This window comes from Calidris pugnax, unplaced genomic scaffold, assembly GCF_001431845.1.
Source record: "Calidris pugnax isolate Ruff unplaced genomic scaffold, ASM143184v1 scaffold111, whole genome shotgun sequence".
Lineage (NCBI taxonomy): Eukaryota > Metazoa > Chordata > Aves > Charadriiformes > Scolopacidae > Calidris > Calidris pugnax.
The window spans coordinates 5,844,140-5,866,914 of record NW_015090872.1 but is presented as its reverse complement, the minus strand read 5'-3'; the positions used below and the strand labels follow the sequence as shown (position 1 = coordinate 5,866,914).

General features: G+C 45.3%; 1 protein-coding gene across 2 annotated transcripts in view; it reads right to left on the bottom strand.

Annotated features, from left to right (window-relative positions):
• LPP (LIM domain containing preferred translocation partner in lipoma) overlaps nucleotides 1-22,775 on the bottom strand; it is a 316,293-nt gene that overhangs the window by 144,205 nt on the left and 149,313 nt on the right. For both annotated transcript variants that reach the window (XM_014945829.1, XM_014945828.1), the window contains one exon: nucleotides 11,590-11,712. In XM_014945829.1, coding sequence (XP_014801315.1) covers nucleotides 11,590-11,712 — 123 coding nt within the window. The remainder of the gene's footprint in view (nucleotides 1-11,589; nucleotides 11,713-22,775) is intronic.

The following is a 22,775-nucleotide window of genomic DNA, read 5'->3' as shown; positions in this document are numbered from 1 at the left end:
AAAGGCAAGTCTTGCCAAAAAGCTAAAAAGCTTGATGATTTCCAGTGTTATACAGCCCTGCTTTGGGATGCTGGCTCCCCCAGATACCTCCAAAACCTAACAGTGATCTACATTTACCCTGAAGGAGCACTTAATGATTGCATCCTCTTTGTATTATCTCCATGGCTTTTTGTGCAAAGTGGAGAGCGCTGCCTTGAGCACAGTAGCAGCTCTCTGTCACTGGAGCCTCATAAAATACCATGACCTTCGTGGCCACCCTGTTCCACAGCCAGATCCCCTGTCTTGCCCTTTGGACATTAGCCTCTGATGTGGACTCCAGTCAAAATGTTTCCAGAAATCAAAAGATCTCAATACAATATTTGTACTATCTCCCTGATGAACTACACAGTGCTCGAAAAATCCCAGCTGAACAACAGTGGCTTATCCATCACTTTTTACAAAATGCTGTTAACTGCACTGCTATCTCCTGTAATGCACAGTTGGTCTCTCCACAAGCTAGCACAGTAATCAGTCCCGACACCTCTTCCCCTCTTGATAATCACGGCTTGAAACTGCACGTGCACCCCAGCTTTCTGCTGGATGGAGACAGAACTGTGCCTCCGACCTTTCTTGAATTCTCCCTGGATCACGAGTTAATGGTTTTGGAAGAGAGAATCAAAATTGCCTGAGCACCCAGGACGACTGGAGTGATTGCTGGTATGCGAGACAGCAATTCTTCACAGCTCACAGCTTCTTGGGACAGCAAGGGGCTCTCATCGACTTCTTACAAATCACTCCAGAGGGGGTAACCCACCCAGCCTCTTGTCAACCCAAAGATAAACAACGGTGCTAGTTATGACAAGACAGCAAGGTCTCTGACCTGGGCTATACTAACAACCAGATAAGAGGATCGAAACAGTCCTATCTGTCTTTACACATAACGCCATAAAAACTGCACAACCTGCCCTTGCTCTCGCTGTACTTACGCACATGAAACTACTTCTTTCCAAGCAAAGAATTCACTGTAAGATTTACATTGTAAGACTTGAATATTTTGCTTGGGCAGGGAGGAATCGGGCTCAGACTGCAAACCTTGGCAGAAATATTTATAACAACTACATCAAAATCTCATTTTTTCTGGCCAGGTCCATTTTTCGTTTGTTGGTGTTGGTTTTGTGGGGTTTTTTTTGTTTTTAGGTCTGTGAGAGAAGACAGTAATACTCATTGGACCCGCACATTATTGATTTCCCATAGAAACAGTAGTTAGAGTGCTCACTTTCAGCTGTGCAGCAGCATGTTAGGTTGGAATATTTTTTTGCATTTCATCCTCTTTTACATACTCATAGAAGTTTCCTATTCACTATTGAAACACCATATGGTGATAATATATGCTAACACAGGCACAGTGACACAGTCCACAAGCTTGCTATTGAGCAAAAGTTGACAACATAAGGCTGAGAAAATTGTAAGTGCTTCCAAGCCACAATGTGTACGTCACCTAATTGCATTTTACTGTGATGCAAAGAAGTCTGAGTCAAGGAAGGAACTTCCTTACAATGAAACTGTAACAGCCTGGAGTAATTTACAGTTATTTGAAGCACTATAGCAAGGATCTATCAATTCATAGCTTTCAGATACTGGCTGGGTGTGGGTTGGGGTTTTTTTTTAGCCTAGGCAGCTTTAATATACAGAAAGAGACAATGCATCTCAGCACCGCAGTCATCTCTCAAAAGGTTCCAGACAGGAAGGCAAAAGGTAATCAATAAGAGAATATATAGACACAGCCCCTTAAACCATCCACAGATGCATCTGCCTCTAACTTTAATGGTTAACGGTTTTGAACTAGGAACATCTTGCAACAATCCCGAGATATGTTCAGGCTATAAATGTATCATGTTTATTTATGCACTGGTAGCCGGGTCTAACGTTGAAACTGCACGGCCAGCTCTCACTTTTCTGTGGGGCTCTTCTGGATTCTTCCAGGCAGCCCTACCTGAAATGAGGCCAGGAACAGATCTGCTCTGCCTTCGGACTGTCCAGCAAGGGCTCTGGGGAGGGGTCTGCTCTCCCCGCTACGACAGACCCTTGTGAAAACAGACCATGAAAGACAGGACAGACCAGAGGATGACAACACTATCCCAGAATGTCACTGATGTGTGTCCAAAGCCCTGTTTTACAACAAGCTGCATGGTCTCTCTGTGCCTCATCTCTCCATTTGCAGAAGGAGGAAGACTCAAACCCCTCCTTCCTCAGGGCATGACAAGGACAAATGTATGAAAGGTTGCAAGTGCTCGGAGAAACAGGCACCAGTAACTAACCAAGACAACCTGTGAAAGCCATACTTTAAATGCTAGGACTCGCTAGTGTGTTTTAGCCTTCATCTTTCAAATGTATTTAGAAAGTGCAACCGCAGGAGTCAGTTGTCCTCCTCTTTTAAAGAGCGCAACTCAACGGTAAGTCACGTCAGCAGGATCTATGCCTGCCCTTCAGATTCGAGACAATTCGAAGGCATATCAAGGCAATGCTCTCCTTGCTATAAGCGTAATGCACAAATCACAAAGACAACGTTCCCACTTTGGTGGAAATGGCCTGAAGAAGACGTCCAGCACAGGTCACAGCGGGAGCAAAGCCCCGAGTGATGCATTGCCATGCAGGTGTTTCTGAAAGTTGCTGTGCTGTTCCCTTGGCTCTGAACCATTTCCTTTCCCTAACAGGGAGGGAAACGCAGCTGGCTCCTAGTGTGCGTAGAAGAGAGATAGTCAACACAAAAGGAACAGAAACCATTAAGAGCAGAGCAAAGGAAGCCCAATTTCCTATGGACTTGTGTCTTGCATCTTGAGCAGACGTTGACCCTTCCTGTTCTTCCCCGTTACCTCTCCTGACCGCCCCTCCCACTTCCCTTCTCCCCCTAGTATTAGCCTTGGCATTTATCTGTGTGTGTCAGCCAAACAATCCCTGTTTCAGGTCAGAGATCCTGGTTAAAGCACAGTCTGGAAGAGCAAAAGTTCAGGCTGCCTGCAAGACAGGCAGCAGGCTGGGAGCTGGCTGTGCACGTGTGCGGACAGGCCAGCCCACGGGCCACAGCGAGGACAGCCATCACCATGCTGCAGCTCCCTGAGAGACACGGGTCTGGGTCCCTCCTCCCCAGCCACCGAATTTTGCATACATATACCCCTCTCTCAGACCCACATAAAAGCGGCCGCTAGACTCAAGCAGTATGTGGGGAGGAACCAACTGCCAGCCACCGATGGGTGCTGGCTGAGAAGAATTAATCAACTATGTTTTCATTTCAAAACATGCCAGCTATTCCCGTGGCGAGCAGCGTGTAGGACAGTGCCTGCTGCACGTGTGGGGACACCACCAACTCATGCCATAGGACTAAGTTCAACTTCATACAGTTCCTTCCAGTTGTGTGCAGGGGGGGAGAACAACTTCCCACTTCTAAGCTGCTGGTGAGATTGGAGAGTGATGATACAGGTCCAGGACATAGACCTGAAGGTTTGAATCTTTCAGGGTTTGTTTGCAAGACAGTGCATCAAGAAGTCTATTGCCTGTAGGTCACAAAACTGCAGCTGTCAAGCGACACCCTGCCACAAAAGAAATGTATTGGCCCTGCCTGGTTCACACACTCCAGGAGAGCAGTGGACGCATTTCCCCACACCTCAGATCCCTCCAAAGCCTCTTGACAGGGAACATTCTCACATATTCTCTCCCCGTCCACTCATGTGTGCTACGAGAGGAGGATAAATTTGCCATGGGGTGCCCATGGTCTGGCTTCAGCTCCTCTGGTGACCCATGCCCAAACCGAGTCCTCTAATCTCCCAACGCCTCGGTTCCTCCCTCACCCATGAAATAGCAAGCGGCGCTTCCGTGTTTCATAGGGCTGCTGCTGTGGTGGTAAATCTAATGCCGCTGAAGCACTCAGATGCATCCACCCGTGCAAGGAGACGAGCAGAGAGCGTGTCCCAGCGAAACACAGGTCTCTGCCCTGGAGGCGGCTGCTCTGCGCTGGCTGGACACACGGACAGCTTGTGAAGCGCGCCGGGTCCCTTTGAGATGAGTGCCAAACCACAGCCAGTGCCAAAAACCGAGGATGGGGAAACGATGACAGGCTTCCTGAGGTGATGGTATACAGCAGTTTTTTCCATCGCAGGGAAAAAGATAGAAAACAAAATATAACAATAGGCAGAAGGCCTTGAACAGCTTTAAAGAGTAAGAGCCCAGCACTAACCCACTCACAATAAAATAATTGCAAATGCAGAAGCAAAAAAAGACCAAATTATGAGGTACTATTTGCTTTTTATCGCTGTTCCCAAAGTAAATGTTTATCTTTATCCATACACAAATTTGAGATGCCTGCACAGATTTTAAAGTCCAACATATCCAACACTAGTCGTCATCTAAAGCTGTAGCCAAGCACGTAGGCAGAAAACCCAAATGGATGCAAAAAAGAGAAAGGGGAAAAGTAACCTTACTGAGATTTCTGTGAACTTGATTATATAGCAGAAAAAAGAAACAGCAGGAGCAGCGCTGCTTTATTTTCACTCTGATGATAGTACAAGAGGAAGAAATAATACCCTGCAAAGGTCACTCTTATCCTGTTCATCTGTGATGAGCTGATAATCTGGGATCTCAGAAAACTTTCTTTAAAAATCTTCATGGACGTGCTCTTATCAAAAGGATTAAGGTTTAATACATACCAGCAGATGCAACCGATTCGAGCATCTGCTAATCAGAGCAGCGTCAGTTTGCCGGCGGGAGCTGATGAGTGCAGGAAGGTTTCCCCTTCTTGTAAAGAAAGGCCAAATCCAAGCACACATGAAATCATCTGTTGGCTGCACCTCTCAACTCACACATACACGGCTGAACATCCCTGCCCTGTGCACACTCCTCTGCCCGCAGGCGTGTTGGGGACAGCGTGACAGACGTGCCCCGCTGGCAGGCAGCACACCCACAGCGGTGCTCCTAGAAAGCTTCAACCTTGGGACCACCTAAAACACCACCCACACGGGGTGGTAATGTCACTCTGCCTTTGGAGGGGAGCCGCAGGAGGAAATTTTCCTGGACATAGAGGCTTTGCTTCTCAAGCGCTGGGAGGAACCCACTGAAATTGCTCCAGATGGGATGCTTCCTTTTCCACTTTAAGTAATTCACATGGATTTTCTGAACAGCACAAAGCCAGCGCGCTGCAGCCAGGAGCAGGAGCACAGCTCTCAGAGGCGACCCCATCTTTAAAACAGCCTGTGCAATTCCTGATATCCGTGTCTACGGTAAAAGCATCACAACTCACTGAGAACAGTCCTCACCAGCAGCCCTGTGTTGAACCTGCAGGAACCCTCCCATCCTGCTGCAAGTGTCGAAGCTCAGCAGCTCAACACCAGCTTGGGGACACCTCTATGAGACACTGTCATCCCTCTCTGTCCATACAAGCCAGCCGAGTCAGTGGGGAAATGGTGACAACTCACAGCCTTCATGAAAAGCACTGTGTAGCCCATGTAGCTCTGGAGAAGCTGGATGGTCTTACTAAATAGTCATCAACATTTTAGGATGGACAGGGGTTGCTTCTCAGTTTCAGCAAATGGGTTTATTCCCAACGTGCCTTTCTGGCCCACAACCAAAGACATTAAAAAGCCCATAAACCCCAAAATGCACAGATCTCAAGTGAAGAAATACGGAGAGCCCCTTGCCACTGGGAAAGCAGTGCCCAGGCACCACCTGTGCTGCTGGACTCAGAAGCCTCTTTGGCACAGCTACACAGATGACCACAGATTAGATGTGCTCAGGCCAGCAGAAGGAGGCCTGGGCACTTTAATTTACCCCAGATATCATAACTGAAGACAGCAGAAGCTAAGCTATCAATTTCACCCCAAATTGCGTTGAAAAAGACTCAGCACAATTCTGAACACCTGAAACAGCTGAATCCCACTGAGCCCCGTAATTCAGGAACCACAAACTCTCCATGTCATATAAATTCTACAGGAGGGGGGAATTAATTCTGAACCCGCCAAATTAATCTTAATCTGCTTGTACCCCTAAATTTTCTTTCTTAAAAGAAAGAAAAACATTCCTAACACCAACTGGGTTACTAGCAAATGCTCCACAGGCTGGGCTTGCAAAATCCTTTCGGTGCGTACCAACCTAACAAGCCAGGCTCAGGCAAATAATATGAACAAGGAAATTGGACTCTGAGCCTGGACTAGCAAATTTGCACAGACTGCACTGAATATACACTCAGCGACCTGTTTTTCACAGAGCCCGTATGTCAATCCCACAGCCCAAATCAAAAGCAATTATAGAGCTTTTTTTTTAATGCTGGGGAAATGCGCTGCTCTTTGCTAAGTAGAAGGCTTTGTTCATGGCTGGGGATACAGCTCCACATAAACAGAGATAAAACACCCAAACTCTTAGCCATGCATTCCTGGCGCATCTATAAGCGGGGCACTAAAATTAGAAATGCACACAGAAGAGCACTCCTAGGAGTCTTCAGCACTCAACATTTTGCCTTGTTTCGTGGCTTGCCATCCTACAGCTGAAACTGTTCCATCCTGTCCCATCACTCTGCAAGAAAATATGTCCATTGCCTTTTCACTGCTTTTGTTATCCCCAACTGGTTGTCAAAAGAAGTGATGGAATAACAACCAGTGCTGTCAAACATTTAAATCCTTTTTAAATTCCAGTCATTAGAAGACATTATTTCCCAGTATGTTTGGAACTTAATGAAAATGTATCACTGATTTTTTAATTTAATTTTCTTTACTTTTTTATTGTTCTGCAGCTCACATTGAGAATGAGCTGCTCTTCCTTCAAACTACCATCCACTCAGGCTGACAGTGTTGAATAGTGGCAGAGTACTGGGGGCAATGATACAGAGGCAGCGACAAAGGCATGAATCCTTAGACCCCTCACTTTACTCTGCCTTCATTTTCCCCATCTGTTAGATGGAAAAAAATCATTTCTTTCTCTTTTTCATTATTCATACAACCACATCACCTAAAGGCCTTCAACCCAGACCAAGGTTTCAATCTGCTAGATGCCACACACATGGGAAGTAAGAAGCAAATCACGCTGAAGAGGTTGCCAAGCTAAAAGAACAGGAGGGAATTTGAAATGAAGCAGAGTAGAAATGCTACGTTCAAGGTCATTTAGCATAGTGGTAGTAGCTGGGAGTGAAAAAGGTCTCCAGAGTGGCAGCTCAGTCCCCTCTGGACCAAGCTGCCTCTGAGAGCAGTAGGCAAGTAGATTTTATCTTGACCATCAAGGCATGGGGTTTTTTTTGCTATTTAAATACTCCATAAATTTTGGCCACCCGGTATTTGCTTTTAAAAAAGGGCTAATTAGCTTTGGACCAAGTACATCTTACTACCTAGTACACCTCCCACAAAGTCCTATTTTGACAGACAGACAATCTGTTGGAAATTTGGGATAAAAGTCAAGAGTTTCAGAAGGTAGGTGTCCAATTCTGGACAAAGCAATCAGCATTCAATACATAATTCACAGCAGGGACAAAAAATCCTGAGCTTTCGTATGCTGCTATTTCCAGTATTTCATTTTCACAGCCTCTGCTGGAAGCCCTCCCTCCAGAGTCACAAAGTTTTCTTGTTTTTAAAAAAATGCAAGCATTTATTTTATGGGCTGAAATTTGGCATGGTTTGTTTTGTTTTTTTTTTTTTATTTATTTTCTGAAGGCCTTGCTGCAGTCATCTCTTAAGCAAGGATTTTAAGCAGAACAGGTAAAAATTGGGGAAAATACTCTTTAATAGAGGAGAAAGATGATCACAGCATGCACCAGGCCACCAATCACGGTTCTGCCAATTTAGGAATAGGCCCTGCTCCCATCCGTGGAAGTTATGCACCTGAATACCTTGGTCTGTATAACCTCCTTTTACCACTGAAAGGCACAGTGGCTTCTCTGCCCCTGAGCTTTCCAATAGGTTACTGCAATTTAGAAGGTGTGATATGTAAACAGAAAACACACTGCAGCTACACAAGAGGAGCTCTGTACTTTACTCATCACGCTAGCATTTCAAAACTTTACCAAACAGGAGGAAAATATTAATTAGATTTTTCATCATGCATCTGCAGTTCTTCAAACAATACCTAAGGCAAGCTCATCTATTAACATGCCATTGCCATTATGGTAATTTTGAGATCATGTTGGTCTCCTCCTCCATTTCAATTCACTGCACCAGAAGGTTGGAACTGACCACGCTGGTCAAGGTCGCACAGAAGCCTCTCAAGCTCAGGTGATGTTTGGTCCTTTCTAAAATTCTGGCCCCAGCTGAATTCTTGAAATATGGTCTCTCCTATACCAGATCACATCCTCAGATACTGCTATGTTGTAGCTAAGGATGACAATTTAGTCTTGTAATTTTCTGCTCTTTTTGATATGTGCAATTTTGAAAGAAGAAAAACTAGCATTTTAATCACTTTTGACTGTTTCTGTGACACAGTCAGAGAGACTTTCACTTGCAAGTCATGGGCTCAGCCCCAGGCTGAGGTGATGGTGATTGAAAGCTGCTTCTAACTCACAAGGTGCTGATGGCCAATATGAAGTAAACCATCAATGCTTAGAAAACCTCTGCTGCAGGGGATTCTCTCAGCTGCCTCAAGAGAGGCAGAGACAAGAACTAACCAGAAATGATGCCTGAGAGAATTTTCACTTTGAGGTTCAGCAACACGGGGGTTGACTCACCCTGGGGTACCAAATTTGCAGAAGGACCTCCTCCCACCAAACCTGCTGCTATGGAAAGATCTTTTCTGCTCCATAAAGGATCTATGTTGAGAAAATGCTTTTCAAACTTTTAACTTCAGAGGAGAGGGCAACACAGCTCTGCAGGACAACAGCATCCTACTACCTCTGCCCAAGGGATGGGAAGCAACCAGGAGAACCCGGGTGACTCCTCTACCTTCAGTTCCCAGCTCAGCTGCCTTGGATTAGTCAGGACCACTGAGTACATGGAGGGTGCTGCTGACTGCAGGTGCAAAACTCACTCATGCCCTCTATTAACAGTGGTCAGTTTTAGCTCGTGGCAATGTCCTTGTCACCTGCCCAGTACACAAAAAATGTTATCAGAGTGACTCCCAGGTAAACAATGCAGGGATGGTGCAGAGAATCATAGAATCATTTTGGTTGGAAGAGGCCTTTAAGATCATCAAGTCCAACTGTTATACCTAACACTACCAAGTTACCACTAAACCATGTCCCTCAGCACCACGTCTACACATCTTTTAAATACCTCCATAAATAGTGGATGTTGACTCAACCACTTCCCTGGGCAGCCATACTCATTCATGTCCTCAACTGCAGATCTGCTGCCCCAGGTGAACTGTCCAGGTCTGACATTGGCCCACCCATTCTGACAAATATCATAGACTTTCCAAACCTACTGCGGAGGGCACAAATCCCCCTGCTTCAGAGGCACCTCCTAGGGCAGTGCATCTCACTGCAGCCCTGAACTCATACCAAGGATCAAAAGAACATCCCTCTGTGTGAATTTATGCCAATGGGTCATGTATGTTAAATAAACTGCTTGTCATTATCCCACTATTGCACCTACTCCAGTGAGAGAGGACTATTTTACAGTTTATGTTGCTTTAAAACTATTTTGAAGATAAAATAAAAAAGAAACCTAACAATAAAATTTCTCTTATTCCAGAATAGGAGTATCCCCAAGGGCAAGGTATACCTGTAAAATTATTATAATGCTTTAACCGCATAAGCATAACTGGAAACGTCTTCTCTGAAAACAAGTCGTAACTCTATTTTCCTATCTGCAGCCATTATCCTGATAAATTTGGGAAGGTCAGCTAAGGTGTAATCCAATAAACGTGCTGATGTTCTGAGTAAGTACCTTACGATTTGCAGCCTAATCTATTATCCTACTATAAGACCATCAAATGACTCACCACTTTTAATACTTAGTACAGATCAAACAAAGGAAAATATCAAAGCTTTACATTCTAGTTCCACCTTTCAAGGACTTGTTTGAGTACTCTTTAATTAAAGCAGACGATACATTCAACTCTGGCATTTTCTTTTTCTAACATCTATAGTCAGAAGTTACTATAGCTGTACTTTTCATGGGGCATCACTACATTAACCAACAAGTCCTGAAAAGTCCGATAAACCGAACAAAGAAAGTTGGGATTTGGTCCCAGAGATAGAAGTCAGCTGCCTCTGCCCACTGGATTGCACACCGTTATTGTAATGTACCAGGGAGCAGCAGCATCCCATTGCTCCTGGGTATGGGGGACAAGTCTTCAGAGCCCCACCTGAGCTGTGGGTAAAAAGCCACAGGAACAAGCACACATCTTCTTGGAGGCTGATAAACTTAAGAAGTCAGACCAAGTCCAAAGCTTGGGCTATGCCTTCCGATGCTCCAGAACCTCAAATACATGTGCAGAACTTAGCACTGGAGCACTGGGATTTATTTATTTATTAATGCTATAGGTACAAAATAAAAGTGAAAAAGCAATCTATTCAGAGAATGCCCAATCCCAAAGGAAGGAGAATCAGGGAGAGTCAGCAGTACTGTCAGCAAACTGCAAATGCTCAGCAAAGTGGTTACAGAAGTTATGTGTTTCTGTGAAGATGCTGGAGCTGACCACAGGCATGTCCAAGGAAAATGGTGAGTACCCACCTCTTCCAGTTAACTCTTGCAGTGTTTTGACACTACAAAGCATTTCCCAGTAACAGTGTGCATTCTTACATGTTTGCGCACACAAACAGAATGAGCAGGGGTTATTTGATGCAGCATTTGGTTCTTTTGACTCTTGGGATTTTACTTAGGACTGACATTATACAGCTGCACACATGCCTACAGACCCGTACATATATAAGAAATGAGACCAGTTGACATTAGGAAGCAAAGGCGCTGCACAACTGGGCACATCACAGATCTCAAGAATTGCCCTATTTAAAGTGCCACTGGGGTGTCACCACTTTCTCTGATAAATAGATGACATCTTATCAGAACTTAAATAGCTCCACTCAAGCACTACCTAGATGAGTGACAAAAATTAGCTGAGCTGCTGTCACCCCTGCAGTCCTCGTCTAGACACAGCAGAGTAAGTGCGAATTCCAGTCTGCCTTGCTGGGCTACAGCCACCCTGACAGCTGAGCTACAATCCAAGCCACTTCGTTGCCACTGATTAGACGACAAAAACAAAAGAAAACAACTTGAGACGCAGATATCTGGATCCGTCTGGCAGCGTGACAGATAAAAGTTAACAAAACCAAAAAAAAAAAGCCCCAAGAAAATAGAAGCGTAAGAAGTACTTGGTGAACTGACTAGGTTTCAATTCACAAGCTATTGTTGGTGGAAAGTCAAGGCGAATGAAATGCCATTTTTTTGCAAGTATTTTTCTAACAATCTCCGGGGCAATCTAACAATTGGGATCAGAGGCCCTTCGCTCAGAGGTACGGCAGCTTTTGAGCCGGTGCCCCCTTCGGAGGGGCTGCGCCCTTCTCCCCACTGACAGCCACATCTGGATGCTATCAGGAGGAACTGGCATGCCGGCTCGCACCAAATACCAAGCGGTTAGCAAATTGACTCCAGCAGCCCATGCTGGCCCCCTTCCCACTCTCTGTTTATGCAATGTGCCACTAACCTGTTGAGTCCGAGGTTTGTAAGGAGAGCTGCTCTCCAGGTCGGCCAGGATGCTGGTCAGAGAGTCGATTTCTGCATCTAAACTGGACCGCCTCTCCTCAAGCGTCTTGCCACCAGGATTCACCTGGAAGAAGAAAGAAGAGTTCTGGTTATTCAAACCACTTGGCTCGGTACATGGTTTCTTACTGCCCTCACAGAGCTGCTCCCATGCCCAGCAAGAACACTCGGGTTGCTGGGACAAACATGCTGAAATGCTATAGATCTCTCCCAGCACCAGCAGAAAGCCTCCATCGTGCAGGGATTTAGGCCATTTTGGGGCTTTTCTTTATGTATTTCCCACATTGTGTTAAATTGACTTGGAGGGTTACACAACTCAGTGTGCAAACTGCTGCCGAGGCGAGGACAGTCCCTGCTCCCACAGATGAAGGTGATGTATTTTAGAAGGATGCCTGGCTGGCCAGCCAGAGCTGGGGAGAGGCTTGGAGGACCTGGATCCTGAGAGCATCTCTTCTGCCACATCCCCACCCCAGACAAAGCACAAACAGAGCAGAACTGCAAGCCACAGTGGCCAGTGACCAGCCACCTGCACCTATTATTGCTTTAAATCAATTTGTGATAGCTGTACCTGTCTGATTCAACACTTCTTCACAATTTCCATCTAAAAAATAGGAACTTCTTCAAGGAGAAGTGAAAAAGCTCAATCCTTTTCTAGCAGATTCAAGGTGAAGGACATGATTTGCAATAAGTGGTCACAAAATAAGTCCTTGTGAAAAGGGCTATTACGCAGGAAAGCCCATGCTCAGAGCAAATACCAGCCTACAGCCAGGACCCTTTTCAATTTAATACATTTTGCTTTCTTTCAGCTTTCATAACAGCCCAGCCTCACTTGCACCCAGGCTGGTAGAGACACACATTTGGAAGGGAAGAGACATGAATTTTCATCACCACCACCCACACCCAAAAGTAAAACCCAGGTCTTGGCACCGCAGGAGAGTATGTGATCCCCAAGCCACTGTTGAAGAGCTACACTGCAATCCCTGCTAGAATAAGCATTTTAAAAGAGGACTCATTCCCACACTTTGTTTTTGAAAAATTAACATAGCCCAAAACCTGTGGGAAGAACCTCTGCGCTGTACAGCCCAACCCAACAGCAGTACCTCCCAGCAGTGCACAAAGGCGGGTACAAGCTAGGAAACATCTCCCTCCTCGGTCTTTTCAGTGCTTTGGAAATTATGCAGCTCTGTCAGGAATAAGAATTTAAAGAAAACCAGCTAAGGATCCCTATCAGGTGCGACATAGGTGCCAGGAGCCGGCCTCACTGAGCCAGCCCATATTTAGGGCATGCGCAAGAACCGAAGTTCTTGAGTCAAGTGAAATATTACACATTGAAAGTCTTTTCTCAACCTGAGTCATAGTCAATATTTTTCTTCTGTCCTTCCATGTCTGACTTATCTGCAAATCCCCCAGACAGAGTCTCTCCGCGTACGTGCAACTACAGAGCTCAGTGCAGAAGAGCTCATTCGCAGCTTGGCTACTACAATAATAAAAATGCTAAAGAATTACCTAACAACTCACCTAATTTCAACTGTAAAGCCTGTTCAGACCATACCAGCACTCCCCACAGACAATCCAGCTCTGTTTGCCTTCACTCTCACCAAGTTACTTCAATTTTTCAAGCCAAAAATTCGCCTTTTCCTTTGGCTCACTGGCTGTTCCAGATAGTTTTTATTTAAATTTCATTTCAGGAGCATTCAATCATTACCTCTTTTACAGAACTCCCCAGTCATCAATCCGACACATAAATGGCAAGTTGGTCAAAGAGAGACAGACTATGCAAAGCAGTCAGGCTCTGATCTGCCAAGCTTATACGTGCTAAGGCATTCATTAGTTCCTAATGATTATTAAATCTTATTGGATTACAATAAATTTGGCTTGACTAACACGAAAATGGAAGCTCCAATGTGCTTTATGCAAGAACACGTCATTTAAAAGGCTGAGAGTCAGGTTAGAAACTACTTACAAACTCAATTCTTCTTGCTTATTTTTATTATAGAGCCAAAGTTTTTCCATCCAAACTATTGTTCAAAAAAAGAAATACTTTTCACAGGAATTACCCCAGACCATTACTCCTGGCTAGCTGTAGGCACCTGGATTTTTAAATCTGCAAAAGTACAATTTCCTTTCCACTATTAGTGCACTTCATGGCTCTTGTTGTTTGGTTTTTCTCCATCCTCCAGTTGTTGGCCTATAACTACAGGGCAGCCACAGGCTTCCCAGACACAAAAACTATGATTGCTCCACTCCAGAGAATTTCTAAGCTGAGGCAGCCAAAAGCCAGCCTGGAAAGGAGAGAAGATGCAAAGGGCACCCAAGGCCCAACATTTGATGTGATAAATCAAGTCAATGGCAGACCCAGGAATAAAACTGGAGGCCACACATGGCCTGTTTGGTACCCGACTCTGGAGAGGAGGGATGGTGGCAGATGAGAAGATCAGCCGATTTCATTTCTGCTTCTTAGCATTTCTGGGCCATATTATTCCCAGGTTCTCATTCCCCAGAACAATTACGCAATAGCTGACTAGCAAATGCTGCAGAACAAGTTGTAAGGTTGTAAAAGTTAAATGTCCTTAGGAAACCTAGAAAAATAAAACAAAATGGCATGGAAACATCTCGATTGATTCTGGGCTCTGTAAAAGATTTATTTATTCAATTAAAACATAATCAACATAGATTAAGAGCCCAATTCTACAAATGCTGGAGCACAATGCAGTAGGACAGTGCCAACGAATAATGCTACCGATATGTGTAAGGGCCTAATTGGGAGAGGACTGGACTTTAAGAACATCTAAGAAATGGTAATCCTTGCACAGACAGGTTTCTGCTTGCTCTCTCTTCCCCATCTCCACAAATTTCACATTTTTGTCCTCACAGCACTCCAGATTCAACCAAGGGATTTGCTGCACGTGGAAACAGGAGAAGAATTTCCAACCCTAACTTTAGCAAGAGGGGGGTTAAGTTATTTTTCTTCTCATGCTCTTTGTCATGACATTGCTATAAAAGTTTTATGATATTACTCTGGAAGAAAACCCAAGCGCCGGGTCCCAAGGCACAACAGGTTCGCACAGACACGGCTCTGCTCCGAGGAACCCAGACTGGTTAAGCCCACGACCTCGCAGATACAAACAGTGGAACCAGAAAGAACTGCTAATTCTATTTCTGTCTGGATTTATGGCATTGTTGCAGGCATGTCGCTTGCACGCCCTCCTGTTCAGCCAGCAGAATATGGAAAAACGGGTTTAAAAAGAAAAAGGATGCTATCTTTGGCCCGGCCAACGTGAGTTCGACAAAAAGCAAACATAAGGCAACCCAGTCCAACAAATTACTCATGCCAGAGACTATACACTCACGTGAACCTCTGCAACGCCTACACTCCCATCCCCTGGCTCAGTCCCTGCTGCGAGGCAAAAGAGAGAAAAACAGCAGAGAGCTTCACTGCTTGGCTTCTTTGTCTGCCCCTGAACTCCTGGTGTGCAGCTCAGAGCAGCTGTGATGGTAATCCACTCCTGAGCCACATCAACCCACTCTGTTCTGATGAAAACTGGCTTTAATTTTGTTAATTCTACCACCCAACGCCAGTCAGTGCTACAGGTCCCCCTGCACCACCCCAAGGGATGGACGTCTGCTACAGGATGTGCAGTGCAGAGGGCAAGGCAGGGCCTGAAAGTTTGCCTTTCTGTGCTAAAATGGCCATAAGATTATTCATCAAGTTAGAAGACATGAAAAGCACAAAGATTTCCCTAGATGCCACCTTCTCCTACAACCTAGATCACCTACTCTTATCACATTTTGCAAGTTACAGCAGAGAAAGAAGGACGCTTCTCATTTCTCCAAGCCAGCTCCTTGCCATGGGCTCAAAGAGAAGAATCTGGCTCCCAGATGTCCTTCCTAGCTCCTGCTCAAATTCCTTTCCCTACCCAGACACAGTCGCCTCTCTTTTATTCTCTGCTTTCCCTTCTCTCCATGCCCTGTTTGCTGCAGCCTGGGACAGCCATTAGCCTCTGGGACGAGAGATGCAACATGGTCTGGGCTGCCAGCTTGGCACGTGAGCCTCTGTGGGAAATCACGTTGATACCTGGTGGTGTTGCTGTGTCAGGGAAAGATGGAGGGTGGCTTTGCAGCAGCGACCTGTTGACTTACATGGACAGCAGGTTAGAAGTGACTCCAGAGTCCTAGGGTATATTTTCTTCCAAAATAAGGCAACATCCAAACTCCCGAACACTTTTAGAGCACCAGGACTTTGCTCACCACAGTGCAATTTTCCAGCATCAAGATTCACCTTCTCCCCATCCACCTTAGCCTTGCCCAAGTCTTCTCTGAAGTAGGTTGAGCTGAGTGCTTTTCATGAGCGATGTAGCCAGCTCATCCCCTGAGCTGCACCCCAGGAACGCGAGCTGTTGTTACTGGGGAATGCAATGCTGTTATATTTGTACAGACACATCCAAGACAGCAGAGCTACAGCCAGACCTTCCTCGTATCACCGCCTCACTCTGCACGCAGAGGTATCACAAGTCACTGATAACCTCGTAACTCACAAGTGGAAGAATGGAGATGAACACCACGGATGTTAAGAAGGGTCACAGCTAATGACTCGAAACAAACGGGCTGGGGGCCCTCTCTGCTCTTGGTACACTGGTTTTACTGGGAGCCTGAGGTGCTTGGGGAGCTCTCTTTGGGCTGCAACAGGTCAACACTGTTCACATTTACACATCCAAGAAGAGGGAAAAGCAGGGAGCAGAAAGCCCCTTGCAGCAAAGGCAGTCATGGAAAAGAAAGACTAAAGCAACAAAAGGAGTGAGGAAGAGGGCAATTTAGGCAAATCAGGGGTAGACAGCAAATAAAGACTTTTTCCCTGAAAGACTTTATTGGCTTTTCCTCCAGCAAATGCAACTGAGCCACAGATGAGGCAGAGGAGCTGATAAATTCAGTGACCACTGCCTACTTCCACCAGGCTGCACCCCCAGCAGCCCCTGCCAGGCTCTGCAGGCTCTCGAAATCCTCAGGTAGGCGCTGAGGTGGTAGGAAGAGCAAATGAAGCAGCTCTCCAAACAAGGAGTTAGCATCTCTTTCTACTCCACGGCCTCAGGCACTGGGCTGAGACAGAGCTGCAGAGAGAGAAAGAAGGATGGGGCTCTTATTTCCTATTTTAGCTGGGAGCAAGCAGGGGAGAGGAGGGAAAGATGTTTGACTTTGATAGCATCCACTATACATACAAGAAGAGACTGTGAGAAATTTTAACAAGGAAGAAGAAAAGTGATTCAGTCTTGATATACTTCAGGCTGGGGTTTGTGTTTAATTTTTCTTTTTTTTTTTTTTCCTTTTCTTTGCACTTTCTCCAACAATACCACTGCCAGAGGCAAGATCCTTTTCAGACACACACCCTTGCTACCCCATCCCTCTCACTGTAGAATTCCCCAGTTTTCTTCCCAAGGTTGCAAAAGCCATCCAAAGTACAAAAAGACACTGCAGTGGCAAAAAGATACACCCCCAAGGGCATATATCAGAAAAATGAGGCACCTTGAAGATGAGCTGCTGTATTTACTCTCCCCTGAGCCTAAGGACAAGTGCAAACATTTTGTTTCAAATTCCCTAGTGTAAATTAAAACAGTCCCAAGAGGCGGCCCCACCAAGCACACACATGGAGACACGAGTTGACTGCAGCATTCGGGGTGAGGGGGGTCTAAGATGCTTGACTGATGCTTAATCACCGTTCCAGGCACCAAGGAGGGGCTGGAAAAGTAGTCGTGCCCTTTAAAAACAGAAAGATTGAGTCTTTTGAAACAAATCCGAAGTGATGGAAGATTTCAGCAGATGTGACCGCAGTGATTTCACCAGACGTGATTGTATCAAGGATCTAATAGAAAAGAACTTCCCTGCTGTTCCATCAGGCTGAAGCCAGGCCTGAAATATCCTTTTTAGTCTTTTGATGACATCAAGGATAAAAGCCAAAGGGAAGTTAGGTTTTGATTTATTTTTTCCCCCTGTTCTTTCTTTTTTTTCAGGCACAGAATAGTTTTACCTGGTTTGTGTTGCTGGATATTAGCCGGACCAAAGGAAAACACTTCAAAAGTTTGCATTGGGCTGTTCAAAGGCGTCATTCAATGTCTCTTGGACGCTGCTGTCATTTAACTGAGCAACATTTCTACAACTCCAGCCACTTCTTAAGATTTCCCCATAAGGAGGCAGGTGGGATTATCTGGATCGGGATTTAAGTGGGATGGGGGGCGATCATCCACTAAACACCAGCCTACCTTAGCGCCCCAAAAAACCAATAAACGTGCAAAATCTCTTCCCTCCGCAACGTTCACACCAGCAGCTGTGTCACAGCAAACCGCAGGAGAGGCAGCAGGAAAGAGGAGGCTGTGCTCCTGAGGTCCAAGCTCAGCTCAGTCCCAGACCTACCGCATGGGTCCAGGGTAGCCATAGTCCCACATTCAGTTTCTCCACCCACCCCGAGGATTAACTGATCTTATCTCCAAAGCAGCAAGGTGCTGTAAAGACCCGCACAGGCTCACAGCTGGGGCAAAGGAACAAGCGGATGAAGAGAAGTTGTTTGCTAAGAATTGCTAGGAGACATCTTGCGAAACCTTAACAACCAATTTATAAACTCACTGTGGTGTAGGAGGCTTTATAAGGACAAATAATAAAAATTAAAAAAAAAATACAAAACAGAGAAAGCAGATAACAGAAGAAAGCATGAAACTAGAAGGCATCAGTCTCAAAACAAAGAAAAAGGGGTAGGTGTTTCATCACACAACATGCTGCTTAGCTACTTGTGCTGCAAGACACGATGGTTGCTTTGAGTTTATATGGACTTCAAAAGCAGCTGGAGAAACATGTGAAAGAAAACTGCACCAAAAGATTTAATAAATAAAAAATGATCTGTGCTTCCCCTTTTACATTCTTATCTGGACACTCACTACTGACCATTTGCTGATCTGATTTGGCACTGTATAGATGTTTACATGAAACCTCTACTTGTGCTTTCTATCTACCAGCTGACACCAGCCAGGAGTCACTTCTGCTGGTGGGTACCTATCAGTCTCTGCGGGTTAATAACTGGCCGTTGCCTCAGTGCCAGGGCTCGGACCAACACCTTGAAACCCACTTCCTCCCTCCTTGTAGCCGAGACAACAGAAATCACAGCCAATTGCACTCAGCCTCCTGGGACACATATATGAAAGACAGCAAAGACTTTGTCGCAGTTATGAATCTGTAAGACAATAAAGATTTATATTTCCCTAGAGATGACTGGCACTGCTCACATACAATAATTAGGAAACATCCTCATCCCAAGGAGCTTATTGTCAACTGGATACCAGCTGTGGGAAAGGAAAGCAGGTACTGGAGTGGGAGCGAGGTGCTGCAACTCAGAGACACAACCAAGCTCCTTCTGGCCACCAGATGAAGACACTAATCCACTGGGCCAACACAGCTCCTTAATGGACATTTCATTCTCTGTATTTACTGTCCCAGCCCTGACAAAACAAGAAACCGCCGTCCAAACCATCCAAGCTCCAGCTGCAATTTCTCTGCAGGATGGCCCTGATTTCACATGATCAGAGGGTTGGATCTGAGCCACCACCATGCCGAGCGCTTGTGGCATGGCTTGTGGGCCACTGGCCTTTCCTCCATCACTGTTTAGTAAAGCCATTGTCCTCTGCACATCCTAAGAGGGGCTCCAAAACTGAAACCAGCACTGTGGCTCTGCTCAGGGGCAGGACGGATGGCCAGCAGTAATGCCAGGGCAAAGCCCAGGACTACGTTCCCTTCCAAGCAGCTCGTAGCCCTTACACTGGAGAGAAGCTTCTGCCATAAACACCCATGGTTTGTCCAGACTTCTTAAGACCACAGAAGAGGATCTGGCCCTAGATGGCAGGTGAGTGAGGAGAAACAAAAAAGAATGAAGCTGCATCACAGAGGTTTAGCAACAGGCTCCATGGCCTGGGGCATGCTCTGGTGAAGCAATGGGTCCAAGGGCAGCAGCTGATGACCCCAGTGGCTGTGATGGAAAATAGTCCATGAGGAATTGTGCAACACTCCCTGTCCTGTTGCCACTATTGAGTACAACAGAAGCCAATTATGTGACAGGAGCAAAGAGGATGCAGCAAATAGGTCAAAGCACTCAAGATCCGCCTTGCAGTCTAAGTGTGTGCTTGTAGGTGCTCCAAAGCTGAAGATGCCAACACAGAGGTCCTGTGCTGTCTGGTCCCCTCAGCTTCTATCTGCTATGCCCCAGGACAGTGTTATCCAGCCCCCTGCTCCCCACATCACAGACTGATACCTCCACCTTGGGCATTCAAACCTGCACCTGGCTTTTTCATGTTTCTGGCAGCTGCATTTTTGCTTATGGAAGGAAGTTCTGGAGATCTCCAGGCTGGCTAAATGGGGCTTTCAAATCTGCCATGCCACCGAAAAACAGAAAAATGGCAAATGTCATTCAGTTAACCAGGGGATCTTTGTGCTACGGGCCAGCTCTTACATGGGGGAGAGCACATGAAAGCAATGGGATGGATTTGATAAGGAACAGTCGAGGGGTGAAAAGATCCCACGAGCCGACATCTGCCAGAGCAGCAGACCCGACAGTCCTGATAGTTTACTTAACATGTCTGATCAAAAGCTTTGGGAGTCTTGTCTGTGTTAAGTGCTACCAGATGCAAAATCAGCAGCAAGATGAGAAGTGTATTAATAAACTAAGGAGACACATAAAGTTATTTGAAAACTGAATGGGGAAGAAGGGGAGAGAAGGGGGAGAATAAAACCAGTTTATTTTTCCATTAAGGCAATTTAATATTCTCCGGGTGGAGTTACAATCACTCGTCCTTGGGAATTAAATTGAATTAGTGAAACGTTCCTGTTCATCTGCAGAATATACAATATAAAGTGGAATATATCATGTTTTTCATTGCGCCTTCTGCAGGACAGCACTACCTCTCTGTTCATGGGGCAAGAACAGCTGGCCATGAAATCCTTTTGACCCAGCATGACTTTCACTGACTGTAACTAACTTTACAGCAGCAGGGAATATATCCTTTTTCTTTTAATTAGTGCAATTACATTAGGACTCGTTATTGATAATTATGGTGACTGTTAAAAGTTTCCCCTTTCTTTGCCCACTCCCCCGCCAACTTAAAATCTGCTCCAGTATCGTCACAAATTAATGTTTAATTAGCCATCAAGCAGGGCTGATGTTCCCCGCAGAGTATTGCTGCTTGCAGAAAAAATGAGAAGTAAGAGGAGGTATCGGATATTTCATCATCTGCCTCCAAGGGAAACCATAACTGAAGAGTAACCAATTACCCCAATACAGTTGCAAAGCTTAATCAATGTAGAAACCAAATAGCTCATTAAGTGTCCACTGCAATAAAAGAAGACCTTCTTGCTGACTCGTACGACGTGAACATTACATTTATAAAAGACCCCAGGGCAACCTCCAAGAGCAAAGACTCTCTTCACCTCCACATCCTGGCCAAGTTGTGATCTTCCTCTTTCCTTTTCTGGCATAAGAGAAGAGGGAAGAGGAGGAGGATGCCTCCAACAGCACAGGACATGTCTGACAAGCCATGAATTACTCACGCCTACACACTGGGTAAGCTGTCACACCCAGCCCCCCGACTCGGGATTTATATTCAATAGGGGGAAACCACACCAAACACCAGCTCCTGCCCAGTGCCGTGCCATCCTGGAGCAAGGAAAGCACAGAGTTGAAGGTGATTTTACTCCTTTCAACACTTCTGGTGAGTCTGATGCTGAAATACCATGACCAGTTTGGAAGGAAGCATTTTGAAAACTTGAGAGACGCCCCAGAAAAGCAGAAACAGCTGACAAGGAGACACAAAGAGAGCTCACTTGGTTTCACTTATGAAGGAGATTGAGTAGCTTGATAGCAATATCTAAACAGCTTCACAGAATAAAAATGCCAGACACCACAAAACTGTCCAATCTAGCAACGCAGAAAAACACACAGCAGCTGGGAAGCCAAAGCCAGGGAAATTCTATTTTAAAACAACAGAGATATTCCCTTACGCGTAATACTGCAGGTAATTAAATGCTAGAACAAACTTCCAAGATTTCTCCATCTCTTGATGTCTGCGGATCGAGGCTGGATGCCTTTGGTCTCCCTGGGTGACCAGTGAAGCTTTATGATCTGTGATATGCAGAAGGGCACAGCTGACAATTTAATGGCTCTGCCTGGCCCCCACATCGACGGAGGTGAGAAAGCAACAGCACTGCCACGCTCATAAAGATCTATTGAAATCACTTTGTGTTTGTACCACTTTAACTAAATTTACATGAACAAACTCTATCCCACACAAGACTTCATATTGTGACAGTTAAATGAAGAGCTTTTTAAAAGGGACACGTCTCAGGCAATTTTAATCAAAAAAGATAGGTTTTGTTAAAGCTACCAATTTCAGAAAATTAAGGTTGACTAAAACTGTTTTTAAAAACTCCTTTTGGAATTTAATCACATGTTGGAAACCCATATGCAGCTGCTTGTTTCACCTGCAAAAAGGCTGTATAAAACATAAGCATATGCTAAATTTTACACGTGTGCTTAAGTTCTATCAACTTTAATGAAGTTTAAGCACACAGTCAAAGATTCTCTGAATTTGAGAAAGCATTCCCGAACACGGGTTGTGAAGCTATTAGGAAATCACCACAGAAAAAAAAAAAGTAAAATTAAAATTGGCCAGTCAATTTTCACAGCCTGAATAAGCTCCAACTCCAGAAGTTAAACATATAACATACTTCTGAATTTGTTTGCTTGTTTTGCTGTAATAGAAGGGGGTGCGCGCCAAAATGTTTGCAAGGATTCGAGAATTTCCCAGCGAGCCTGGCAAAATGTCAGTGAAATGGATGTATAAAACTACATGAAAGTGAATGGTTTGGGTTTGGCTTTTGCAGAAATTAGTCACGTTAAAAATCTACTATATGTCCCTCAGAGTGAGAGGAGGAAAATCTGGTCTCTGCCTGCATCTGCACGTTTTTGGGGCAGTTGATGGCTGCAGCCCATGGGTCGGGCAAACCTCAGCTGAGCAGACCCCGCAGTTCTGATTCACAGAGGAAGGTCTTTGCCTTCAAGAAGTTTGCAATCTCATTTTGCAAACCATTAGGCCTACTTTTACC